General features: G+C 36.9%; 1 protein-coding gene across 2 annotated transcripts; it reads left to right on the plus strand.

Moving 5' to 3' along the window:
* Window positions 1–10,602: 10,602 nt before the first annotated feature.
* On the plus strand, window positions 10,603–12,770 carry LOC141627039 (ethylene-responsive transcription factor ERF118-like). 2 transcript variants are annotated; one of them, XM_074440548.1, is made up of 3 exons: window positions 10,603–10,679; window positions 10,963–11,213; window positions 11,342–12,770. In XM_074440548.1, the coding sequence occupies exon 3, from the start codon at window positions 11,612–11,614 to the stop codon at window positions 12,533–12,535; it is 924 nt and encodes a 307-aa protein (XP_074296649.1). In that variant the 5' UTR covers window positions 10,603–10,679; window positions 10,963–11,213; window positions 11,342–11,611; the 3' UTR covers window positions 12,536–12,770. The 2 variants fall into 2 exon arrangements, with proteins under 2 accessions (XP_074296649.1, XP_074296650.1); XM_074440549.1 differs by lacking the exon at window positions 10,603–10,679 and adding an exon at window positions 10,696–10,793.
* The last annotated feature ends 588 nt before the right edge of the window (window positions 12,771–13,358 follow it).

The raw sequence follows: 13,358 nt of genomic DNA on the forward strand, positions 1-13,358 counted from the left end.
CAGTCTACTGTAGGAACTTGTAATTCAGCACTTACTGATGTATCTTTGTATCATTCTAGACTTGGACACATTTCTTTAGATAAGTTAAAAGCTGTAAATAAGAATATTACTGTTAAGACTGCAAACTTTCATTGTGAAACCTGTATACTTGCTAAGCATCACCAGTTGCCATTTCCTAAAAGTCATTCCAGGGCATTAAATAATTTTGAGCTTTTGCACATGGATGTTTGTGGTCCATATAAGACTCCAGCTTTGTCAGGTGCTAAGTCATTCTTAACTATCTTGGATGATCATTCCAGGAATACCTGGACTATTTTGTTTCAGACCAAAGACCAAGTACCTAATTTGGTTAGAGATTTCTTTGCATATATTGAGAAACAATTTCAGGCTAATGTCAAGGTTGTTAGGAGTGATAATGGCTCAGAATTTTTACATCATGCTTGTGGTAGTTTGTTTAGGAGCAAAGGCATATTGCATCAAACTAGCATTGTTGGCAGGCCACGGCAAAATGGCCGAGTTGAAAGAAAACATAGACATTTGCTTGACACTGCTAGATCTCTTAGGTTACATGCTTCCCTGCCTGTAAGATTTTGGGGTGATTGTTTACTTACTGCAACTTATCTGATTAATTTGATGCCAACACCTATTCTTGCTTGGAAATCACCATTTGAGGTGCTATTTGGAAAAATTCCTGATTATTCTATATTGAAAGTTTTTGGTTGTTGTTGCTACTCTTCTATGCCACCCACTTATTCAGACAAATTTGGAACAAGGGCTAGGAAGTGTGTCTTCTTAGGTTACCCATATAACCAAAAAGGCTATAGATTATATGATATTAATACAAGAAAAATTTTTGTCAGTAGAGATGTATTTTTTAGAGAGAATGATTTTCCTTTTCAAACTCCTCTGTCATCTCCTTCAGAATTGGTTAATCCTGCTACCTCCACACTGCTTATTTCTAACTCTGATAAATCAAGTCTGATTGACAACACTAACACCTTACAAACTGCTGACAGTACTACTGGTTCTGAAATAAATAATGAACCTCCTGAGTCACTACCATTAAATAGCCCACACATTGAGTCCAATAATAATGATCAGGTGAATGCTAGTGTCCCTGAAAATAATGTCAGAAGGTCTACTAGGCCTAGACAACCTTCTGTAGTATTGCAGGGATATCATTGTCCCCTAAAGCTATCAGGTACTCAGAATATTCCTGCAACTGGATCAACCCCTAGTGCCTTGCATACTGCTGTATTGAACCAGATACAGGGTTTCAGTGATCAATATGTAGCATCCCTAGCTACAGCATTTCAGGAGCATGAACCTTACACTTATTATCAAGCTAGCAAGGATCCAAGGTGGATAGAGGCAATGAATAAAGAGATTCAGGCCCTTGAATCTAATCAAACATGGACTTTGATGCCCTTGCCTGATGGTAAAAAAGACTATAGGCTCAAAATGGGTGTTCAAAATCAAATATAAGGCAGATGGTACTATTGAACGGTTCAAGGCTAGGTTAGTAGCTAAAGGTTACAATCAAGTCAAGGACAGGGACTACACTCATACCTTTTCTCCAGTAGCCAAATTCACAACTGTCAGGGCATTGTTGGCAGTAGTTGCAGCAAAAGCTTGGCCATTGTATCAGTTGGACATCAACAATGCGTTTTTACATGGGCAATTAGAGGAAGAAGTATATATGAGACCTCCAGAGGGATATAAAGTGCAGCAAGGACAAGTTTGCAAGCTTACCAAATCTCTTTATGGCCTGAAGCAGGCATCAAGGCAATGGAATAAGGAGTTTTCCAAATATTTGATTAGTCAAGGATACACACAGTCAAGACATGATTACTCCTTGTTTACAAAATCAGATGCAGCAACACAAGAATTTACAGTGGCTCTGGTATATGTAGATGATGTCTTGCTCACTGGGAATAATGAGCAAGAGATTCAGAGAATTAAGAAGGGACTGGACACAACTTTTTCTATAAAAGACTTAGGACCTGCAAGGTATTTTTTGGGACTAGAGATTTCTAGGAATGCCACTGGTTTACTCATTAACCAGCGAAAATATATTTTGGACATCCTAAGTGACATGAAAATGGAGAATGTTGATACTGCAAATTTCCCAATGCAACGAGGTCTTAAACTTAGCACTGATTCAGGAGAAGTATTGCAGGATCCAGAGAAGTATAGGCGTTTGGTTGGTAGGCTCTTGTACTTGAATATGGCAAGGCCTGATATTTCATATTCAGTGCAACACCTTAGCCAGTTTGTGAGTCAACCAAGACAACCACACTTTCAGGCTGCAGTTCATGTTTTAAAGTATCTGAAGAAGACAGTCAACTATGGTTTATTTTATGCAGCAGATTCAGACCTGAGCTTGACAGCATTCACGAATGCAGATTGGGGACAGTGCTCCTTTAGCTGCAAATCCTTGAGTGGCTACTGTATCTACCTAGGCAAGTCTTTGATTTCTTGGAAGACTAAGAAACAAAAGACCGTTTCAAAAAGTAGTGCAGAGTCAGAATACCGCAGTATGTCATACACCAGTTCTGAGTTAGTGTGGCTTGACAGTTTACTACAAGATTTTCACATTACAGTACCAAAGCTTATCCCACTGTTCTGTGATAATAAGGCAGCCCAACACATCTCCATGAATCCAGTTTTTCACGAGAGAATTAAGCATCTCAGTATTGACTGTCACTACGTGAGAGATAAACAAGATGAAGGATTTCTACTCACCAAGCACGTCCGGACAGGCCTTCAGATTGCTGACATAATGACCAAAGCATTAGGAGCTGACGACCATCAATTTTTATCAAACAAGCTTGGACTACTTTCTACTCCATCTCAAGCTTGAGGGGGGAATATTGACATATAACATCTCATGGTTAGTTATAAGGTTGTTATAACAACCATAGAGTGAGTTATACTAAACTAGAGTTAGTTAGATTCTCTCATATTCTACCATCAATACACGATTATTGTTGGTTTACAGTTTGATCTTGATCGTTGTGCTATAAAATGAAGCTGATATGGTCTATTGTAGCTCTTTGTGATCTTGTCGCTCAATGTTGGTAGGATGTTATTTTTCAGTGTGTGACATTATAGCCTTGTTGCATTATTCATGTGAGGGAATTGGTTGTAGAAGTCGAGTCACAGATATTATGAAGCAAGCTTATGCTGGTTACATGTGAACATGTGACAGCTCCGAGTAATGAGTTAATGGAGTGGACCATTATTTATGCGATTAAATTGTAAATCACAAGGTGTCAGAATAATATGCGATAATTTTTGAAAACAGTATCACTGTATTGCGGAAATTGATTGCAAATTGTGTATGCTACCACTCTACCAGCCCACCATAATAATAACTTTATAATGAAGAAATTCAGTTCACAAATCAATTACACTTGTTTTTGTAAAGCATCTATGGCACTTTGTGGAGTTGACTTAGGGGCAATAGATGCGTGATTGGTACTGCTTATTTATGCTTTTCGTGTTTTAATCATTTTTCTTTGGTTTTGTTCTTTAAAGCATTCACATTTAGTACTCCATTTTGTTGCTTGATGCGCGCAATAGTTTTGGGTAACTTGGGTGGTTGCGTCATCATTGTTATTTAAACTGAAATTATCATTAATTTGTACTCCGGATGGAAAAGGTTTGTATTTATTGTTTTAATCTCATGTTTTGTTGTTTATCACTTTATCCCGAACTGTATGTTTTGCAATTCGCAACTGCTTATTCTTTGCTTCTTTGTTGATTATGTGATAAGTTGGAAACTTGAGTTCATTTGTAAATGCTGGAGTAAACATACTTTCATGACCAACTTATATTCCATTTTACTGAATTACTGTCATATTTGTGGGAGAAGATGATTTATTTACTGTATTATTGTGGCTTCTTGTATAATTTGAACTCCTTGAGATTATATAGCTGTTGTTGGGCATGTCATTAGGCCGTGTAGTAATACTTTAGACTACTTAGTGTTTCTTTGGAGATGAACACTTGGATTGGTTAGGTGTCATTCCATCATGGTAACTTGTTTTCCTGTGATATCTAGTTTTATATCTACAGGGGTAAATTTGACTGTAATGCTCTCTTACTAAACCTACTTGTTGTGAACTTTAAATGAGTGGCAAGAGTGAGGAAGGGCAATCTCTTATTTTTCAAGCTATAAAGTTGACATTAAGTAAGCATTTTCAAATATCAAGGAGCTGTAGTTCATAAAGTTTGGTTTGTTGGCAGATGTCTCTTCAATTCTAGAGTAACAATTTATTTCCCTTTGCCTTAATAACTCCAATGTGCAGGCGAAGCAGCTGCATTGATTCAGGAGGCAGGAGGCAGTTAAGCTCGGAGTAAGGCATTGTTCCATCTTACATATGATCATGATAATGATAAAAATACGACCTATTGTGAGATATTTGGCGTGTTCCTCTAACCAATACTGGCAGTTCATGCAAGATCAGTGTTTCCTAAAAAAGATACTCATACTTGTTTGTTTATAGGAAAGCAAGTGATATGATGTTGTTGTAACATTGAGGTGCAAATGGCAGATCCTTTGGCAGCGTTGTCCCAGGAGAAAAATCAGTCATTTGTGAGATATTGCGAAGATGACGAATTAATTCTAGAGGATGAGAGCCTTTCATCTGAATCCAAGAACCTTAAATATATTAGTGGTAAATCCTAAGGGGCTAAGCCTTGTAACACAAAGTGTAGTAGAATTGACTCAATTTCTACCACTAAAAAGGCACCTCAAAAGGGTAAAGAATGGCCTATAGTTCAGGTGGCTAAGTGTAGTGTGCTGAGAAAAGAAAGGGAAGCAGCCTTGTTAGCAGCATGAACGTAAGGGCCTAGAGAATTGAAGCATGGCGGTAATCTATAGTTCACTCTTCTCCACTTTCATCATGCTTGATGTTTAAATTGGGTATCATGGAAAACCGTTGTCATTCAATGCCTTTTATTTTTCCTTCGTCCGAATGATTTATATCTTGTATGTTATGGAGTGACGATTTCTTAATCTGGTTCGAGTTTCATTTATTTCTGGGTTGCTTTGACGTTGTGAAAGCTAGCATTTGCATCTTCGTATGCATCAAACCTTTTGCTAATAATCCGTGACGCTTTCTTAAGCTTACAAAAGCCCCATCTTCAAATGGCATACCTTTAGTTACTTAGATACATTCCCTTAAGTTACTAGATACATACCATTAGTTACCTAGATACATTCCTTTAAATTACTAGATACATATACTTAGCTTGATGGATACACCCCTTAAAATTATCAGATACATATATTTAGCTAGCTAGATACACTCTTTATGGCACCCTAAATACGCTAAATAGAGACATGTAACTCAAGAATGAGAGTGAGTGTTATGAAACAATAATTTATTTTTTTGCCACAAAATTGAATAGGAATATCAGTAACAAGCTGAGATTACCTGACTTTTAATAGTGAATCCCAATATCCTATTACAGCTCAGTCCTACGCAAAAACACCAATAACATCACCAAGTAGTATCCGTTAATGTAGTACTCTTAATTGGTTATGCATATTCATTTATATTTCGTTCACGATGACCTGATGAGGTATGTCGCGATAATGATAATTAATTCGAGTAAAAGAATATATGTACTAAATGACCTTTCAAAAAAATTTGTCTTTGTAACAATAATGTCACATTCGCTCAGAGATAACCCTCCTTTTTTAGGGTTAGTTTTATCGTTTACCTGCGTCTTTGTTTTATTCTTTGTTATGAGAAGAGTATATATCAAAGTAAAATTAATAACTTTCATTTTATTTTCCAAAATTTGCCCTCTTATCGAGAGTATATTATGCTCTTACTTCTAAAATAGGAGACGAACAACATAGAGGTAACGCCTTAAAGCATCCCAAGCACAATCGTTGGTTAACCTTTACCTTGCAAGCTATATACACTCCTTTACCTTGCTAGATACACATCTTTAATAAGCTAGATACACTCATTTACCTTATTAGATACGTACCTTTACCTTGCCAGATACAATCGTTTACTTGATAGATACACATCTATGGTAAGCTAGATACACTCCGTTACCTTGCTAGATACGCATATCTGGTAAGCTAGATAAACTCATTTACCTTGTTAGATGCGTACATTTACCTTGCTAGATACACTCCGTCACCTAGCTAGAAACACCTCTATAAGTTGTTCGATAAAACTCTTTAGCTTATTAGATACATTCCTTTAAATTACTAAATACATACCTTTACCTTGCTAGATACCCTTCTTTAAATTGTTAGATACATACCTTTAGTTATCTAGATACTTACATCATTCATTAGCATGATACTAAGCTAGCATGTTTGTGCGTCAACTTGGTATATTATATAATTCAAAACCACCATCTCAAAAATCATACAGAGTATCTTCTACTTGAATAGCTACCAAGTAATTTGTGGATCTACGCAAGTAAAAACGTGTATCTAAAGTCTATTACGTACGTATTTACAATTTTACATCGTCTCACTGCCAACCACTCTACCCACCACTGCGGTGGCACTGCCACACCATCATCGACTCAACACCCACGCCTACATTGTCACCGGCCATCCATCGACCCTACCTTTAAAGTCGATAAAATTCTTTAGCTTATTAGATACACTCGTTTAAATTTCTATATACATACTTTTAAGTTGCTAGATACATTTTTTTAGGTTACTAGATACATACTTGTAAGTTGGTATGTACTCTTTTAAATTACTAAATATATACCTTTAACTAGCTATATACACTCCTTTAAATTCCTATATACGTACTTTTAAGTTGCTAGATACACTTTTTTAACTTACTAGATACATACTTGTAAGTTGCTAGATACTCTTTTAAATTAGTATATACATACATTTAATTTGCTAGATACACTCGTTTAAATTTCTATATACATACTTTTAACTTGCTAGATACACTTTTTTAAGTTACTAGATACATACTTAAAAGTTGATACATACTCTTTTAAATTACTAAATAGATACCTTTAACTAGCTATATACACTCCTTTAAATTCCGACATACATATTTTTAACTTCCTAGATACACTTTTTTAAATTCCTTTACTTGAACTAGGATTATGCATTGAGATAAACAGAAACCTGTTTGAGTGGTAAAATATTGGCGCTAATCTGTTTCTAGAGTATCAAACCAGACCGCAGAACCTCCGTGACTTGCCTTACAAAAATGAAACTCTGCTCACAATGTAGCCACATGGACACATGGTTAATGGTGGAGCCACAATATCTTGCTCAGGCTGTTTTAGTGAAAATATCAAAGTTATTGCATGCCTTAATCTTTAGGTTTTCCAACTTATTTCTGCAAAAATGGGTTTAGATACTCAATAAATTTTGATTTCGGGTGTCCTGTAAACCGATGTGGTTGAACAAATACAAGATATAGGCAGTATTGACCAGTCAGTTTCCGAGGTGAATAGTCAGGACTATTATACTCCCTCCGTCCCGGTCATTTGTTGTCCTTTTCCATTTTTGGGTGTCTCAGTCATTTGTTGTCCTTTATATTTTAAGAATGAACTTGATAAGTAATTTGATCATTCTCATTCAATTTGTTCCACTTGTCATTTAGTTATTGGTCATCTCCTCTTTCCTTGGTCTTTGTGCCAAAACCAAAAGACAACAATTGACTGGGATGGAGGGAGTATTTCAGTAGTTCAGCTACACTACAACGGCGCCTAACTCGTCTCCTCCTTTACTCAATCTCGTCGCGAGCTCACCATTCGACTACCATGGCAGCCAGAAAACCCGACAATGAAGTAACACCAGAGCTATCATTGTTCAATTCGCCCATCCTTACCAGTTATCTGAGTACCATCGCGGTGTATAAATCAATCCAAATCCGAGCCCAAGCATAGCATAGTTCAAGCTCCAATCAATCAAAGAGAAGGCATTCAAGACGGACCCGCTTGGGTCGATAATTGAACCAGTCCTCGTCCCAATCTTAAACACAAATCCATCATCTCCATCTCGCACCCCAACACTCCTCTGGTAGGCACCTCCCTACGAGCCACCCACCCATATTACCCAACTCCGACAAATCCAAATCCCACCATTAGTTAGAAACTCCACTATTTATGGCACCAGATCATCTCCGTCGACATCAAAGTCGAGATCTAAATGCCAGATCTACATTAATACGCCGATGGTGGGGCTAAGGATCATCGACGATGAATGGGACGACGAAAGTTTCCCGTACTGGCATGTCGTGGAATTTCAGTCATAAACGGAGCGCTGAGATGGTGGTGACGATGTGTAGCCGGAGCTCCGGTGGTCGCCATCAAGAGTTTGTTGTGCGGGTGAGAATGAGATAAGACTGACATAGGTGATTGAAGGTGACGGTATAATGTGTGGAGGAATAAGTTTGACTTTGCATATTTGATTAGTATGACTTTTTTAGGTTAGTTCGTAAGTTTGTATTGAACTCTAGTTTGCACAGGACCCCGACCCTATATATATATATATATATATATATATATATATATATATATATATATATATATATATATATGATGTAGCTAAATTGGTATAAATTTCTTGAAAAGAGAAGAATAAAACCTAGTCTTATAATAACAACAACAACAATAATAAGGCCTTAATAGGATAGTATTTTGACCTTAAAGTGAGTGCTAGGTAGCACCAAAACGGACATGGACACGGGACACGGACACGTGACACGGCATCCCTTGATATTTAGGACATGGGACACGTTATTTAAATTTAATAAAATATATATTTTATAATTATAAACGTTTGATTTTATTTTTATAAAAGTATTTGATATTAAATTTAAATAAGTGAAGCTAAAACTTGCCCTTGATTATAACTCGTTTTCATTTACCATCCAAACGAATCTTTTAATCAATCTCTTTCGACAGCTCACTTCACGCTTAAAGAACATCATTCAGCCCAAATGATGTCCAAATGTCATGGACACGCGTCGGACACGGCCGAAATACCATGGACACTCGTCAGACACGTGCTCAAATAAATGTAGAAAGTTAGACACGGCTTTGTAGGTGTCCGACACGTTTCTACGTGTGTCCGAGGAGTGTCGGTGTCCGACACGGTGTCGGACACGGGACGGCTGATTAGGAGAAGTGTTCGTGCTACCTAGCGTGAGTGCGTGACAGATATCTCTATAAACTTGAACATGTTGTAGTAAAACATGAGTTAAAAGGCGTTAATCGGATTATATTTTGACCTTAACGTGGGTACGTGACTTATACCTTTATAAAACTGAACATGTAGCCCTCGAGGTTGAACTTAGAGCCAGCAAACAATGACACAATCCGAAAATATAACACGAATCCGACACGAAATTAACTGGATTTGATTAAGATTTAACTGGGTCTGGTGTGGGTTGAGCTCTCTATACACGAACCCAACACAAATGATCTGTTTTTTAAGTTAATCTTACTTTGTCTTGATCCTCGATCACATAAATATATATGTATATTTGAAAACTGACATGACACGAAAACACAACACGAAATTAACGGGTTTGGGTTGAGACTTGATGACCTAGTTATTTAAGTGGGTCGACACGAACACAATACGAGATTTAATTGAATCGTGTTTGGGTTGAAGGGTTTATAACCCGTTTACATGTGATACAAATATGAACTTGACACGACCTGATCTATTTGGAAGGTCTACGATCTACTTAACATGTATAACCTAGAAGTGTTCAAATGCGGGCTTGGGTTGGACATGGCCCGAGCTCATGTTTAATTTTTGGCCCACAGACAAGCGGGTTAGCGGGTTCAGACCGGATTACTGGGCCGGGCCTTTGTATTTTCTTAAAATGTCTTGTCCGTACCTGCTTTTTCAACGGGCGGGATGTGTTGGGTTCAATGGACGGGACGACCCATGAACAGCTAAAATTATGAAAAAAATAATGTAAATTATTAATAAATTATACTCTGTATTGAAGCAAAGTATATTAATCGTATAATAAAATACTACTATTAATTTATTTTGTGTAAAATTCTAATTATAACCTGCCAAATAAAACCCAAGATTTGAAATCGCATAATAATATGTTAACAAAAAAGAGTGATATATTTCACTTTTTTTTTTGAGGAAGATATATTTCACTTTTATAGGAAACTTTTATCATATAATTTTTTTTTTTTTTTATGGTAACGAGGGAACCCGTAGCCGCTACCTTCGGTGCGCACTGGGTAAACCCGCGGGTGTACGTGATAGCCTGCAAACCATGTATACCAGGTAAACCACCCGAGGGTGACAGACTCGAAGTCTATTAGGCATGGACTCACGCCATGCTCCACAAGATTTTGCTCTTGAGAGGTTTGAACCTGGATTTCCAGGAAATTTCACCCAAGTTTTAACACTAAACTCCTCTATCATATAATTATTCGGTATTTCTTCCAAGAATTGAGCATCAAGGTAAATTTTATTTCCACATGTTACTAATAATAAGAAAAGGTAAAAAAATAGATCTCACCAAATATATGAAGAATAAAAAAAAGCAGTAAAAAGTGGGAGGTAGTTGGGAGTATTTAATCAAAGCAACCAGCCTATTTTAATGCATTTTGACCGGAAAGTGTAAACTGGAGAGGGATATAGGGAGAGAAAGAAACGTGAAATAGAGCAAACCAAACGAGAGGTAAAACTCATAAATTCTCTACTCCATTAATTAACCTTTACGGTTTTACCCTCTTTAACACGCACCCCACTCTTTCAAGTTTTTAAAAGAATTTTATTATTAAGTTATTAATTTGTATGTTCTTTTCCTCTAAAATATTTCACTGTTACTTTTCTGATATTAAACTGTTACAAAAGTTGAATTCGTTGATAGTCGTTTTTGACATTTGCAATTTTTTTCTGTAATTTTTTGCATATACATTGTGTTAAATCAGATAATTACCAAATTCGTTGTTATTTTGCAGGGTTTTTGAGAGAGTTAAGGTTTTGTAAAAGGTTTAAATTAAGGGAATTGAAGGAGATTTATGTCGGCAAAGTCTCAAATTGAATCAGGGATAATTGGAGCTCATTCATTGAAGCTCTGGAAATTTTATTATTTTAATACAACATTGTTGGTCATCTTCATCTCTCACTGTGTTCATCATCTCTGCTGTTCATTTCAGCAGAGGAAAAGTTTACGTTTTTCACCCAATTCGATGTGTTTGAGGCCGAAACGGTACGATGGGTTCTCTTATTTGTCGCTTAATTTCAATACCCATGTTTTTAATTTATGATGTTTTGAAATTTTTTGTTGCAGAATTTTAGGGTTTATGATTTAGGGTTTTTGTGTTTTTTTTGATGCAGGACTTGTTCTGGAGTAGAGTGTTTTGGGGGTTTTCACATAAAACGATTCATAGATCTTTTCCTTTTCTCTGAGGGACGGTTACATCATAATTGTCAAAATTTTGCCTGATTTTTTTTTAGTTTTCCATCATTTGTGCATTGGTGAGGTTTTGTTGGGGTTAATTTACTTTCTTGATCACCAAAACCGAAATTCTGAGTTTTGTTGAGGTTTTGCGGGTTTAATTTATTTTTCTGTTGACAAATCACTTGAAATCCCAACCAGTTTCAAAAATGTTTCAAGATCGACACTTTTTTCGTCGAAAGCCGAAATTTGCTGCCGCCAAAACTGTGAGAAAGGTCCGAGTGATTTGTCATGACCCTGATTTAACGGATTCTTCGTCTGATGATGAAGTGAGAGGGATTAGGAGAGCGAAGCTTAAAAACAGAGTTATCCATGAGATTAATCTGCCTTTAAGGACGACGGGTAGCACAAACAACCATAATGTAGTTGCTGAGACTAAGAGTTCTGTCCAAGACAGCAACAATGGGATCAAAAACCCTGAGAAAAAGAGGAAGGTTTCAGGAAATACTCCCACTTCAGTGAAGTACAGGGGTGTTAGGCAGAGAAAATGGGGGAAATGGGCGGCTGAGATTCGACATCCTATTCGCGGTGTTCGCATTTGGTTGGGGACTTTTAGTACTGCTATAGAAGCTTCTGAGGCTTATGAGCTTAAGAAGATGGAATATGAGGCACTTGTTGCGGAGAGAAACCTGAATGCTTCTTGTTTTGTTGTGTCCGAGGAGTCTGATAGTGCATTGTCGAACAACTCTCTCGCTATGCTGCCTGAGATTGATACTACTTCCAATTCGCAAACCAATAAGGTCGACATTTCTGAAGTTGATGATTCTAAGGTGAAGCTTTCTAATGCAAAGGAAAGTGACGTGATTCCTGTTATGAGCACTATTAAGGAGGAATTCCAGAATGACATTGGCCAAGGTCTTGACTTTGAAATGGACCTTTGTTCATCGCTCTTGGTTAATGATTTTAGCGAGCTATTTGACGGGTTTCCTCTTATAGACGATTTTATTGGTAGCGGCTTTGACGACCTTGGACACACTGATCTTCCTGATTTTGATTTCGACCTGGGAAACAATGAGCTTGCATGGATTGAAGAATCTCTCAATTTCTCTACAGCAACAGCCATGCTGTCATGAAGTAATTTATAGGCCTATACAAACAAGTATGGAGGTTTGAACTAAACAGGTCTTAACAGGCTTGAAATCAGAGTTTTACCTTTCTTTTTTTTGTTAGTAAGAAATGTTTTGCAGAGAAATGAGCTTTTGGTTTGAGTTTTGTATGTCTAAGGAACAAGTACTACACATTATATGAGTGTCTCATAATAATTTTATAACGGTGTTTCGTATGAGAATTATGCCTGATAATATGTGTACCAGTTCTGCAGTTCAGGAGGTTCATCATTATTTCCAGGTTTTTCATTTTTAATCAACTCTCAAATTCACATCAATAGATACAGACTTCGATCAAGAATATTATCATTGTTATCCCAGTGCCTCGTGTTTAATCAGAAATAGAAACAACATTATTGTTTTTTTTTTTGGTTACAAGAAACGGACTTAAATTGGAAACGAAAGAACAAAAAAGAAAAACATTATCTAGGAATATAAACAACAATAATGCGTGAATAAGAATCGAAATGGGGAGTAGCTTATCAGTGTTTTTATTCCGAATAAAAAGTCATAGTCAATAGGATCTTGCAAGTGGGTTGGAAAGTAACAACATTCCTACCGCATACGATTCGCATTGCAGATACGGTTGGAAATATTGTATCACTATAGGGGCGAAGATATAATTAGAGAATATTTGTTGTTGTATCGTGGTATGGAGGCCATTGAATGAGAAACAAAATCGCCCCGACTACGGTACAAATCGATATAGGCGTCGTCCCCCAAGGTCACACAACACTCCTAAAAGTTGTGTACTCAACCATTAGGAGTTGGAACTCATATGGTAGGCTCA

The sequence above is a fragment of the Silene latifolia genome, chromosome Y (genome assembly GCF_048544455.1).
Source record: "Silene latifolia isolate original U9 population chromosome Y, ASM4854445v1, whole genome shotgun sequence".
NCBI classification, from domain to species: Eukaryota; Viridiplantae; Streptophyta; class Magnoliopsida; order Caryophyllales; family Caryophyllaceae; genus Silene; species Silene latifolia.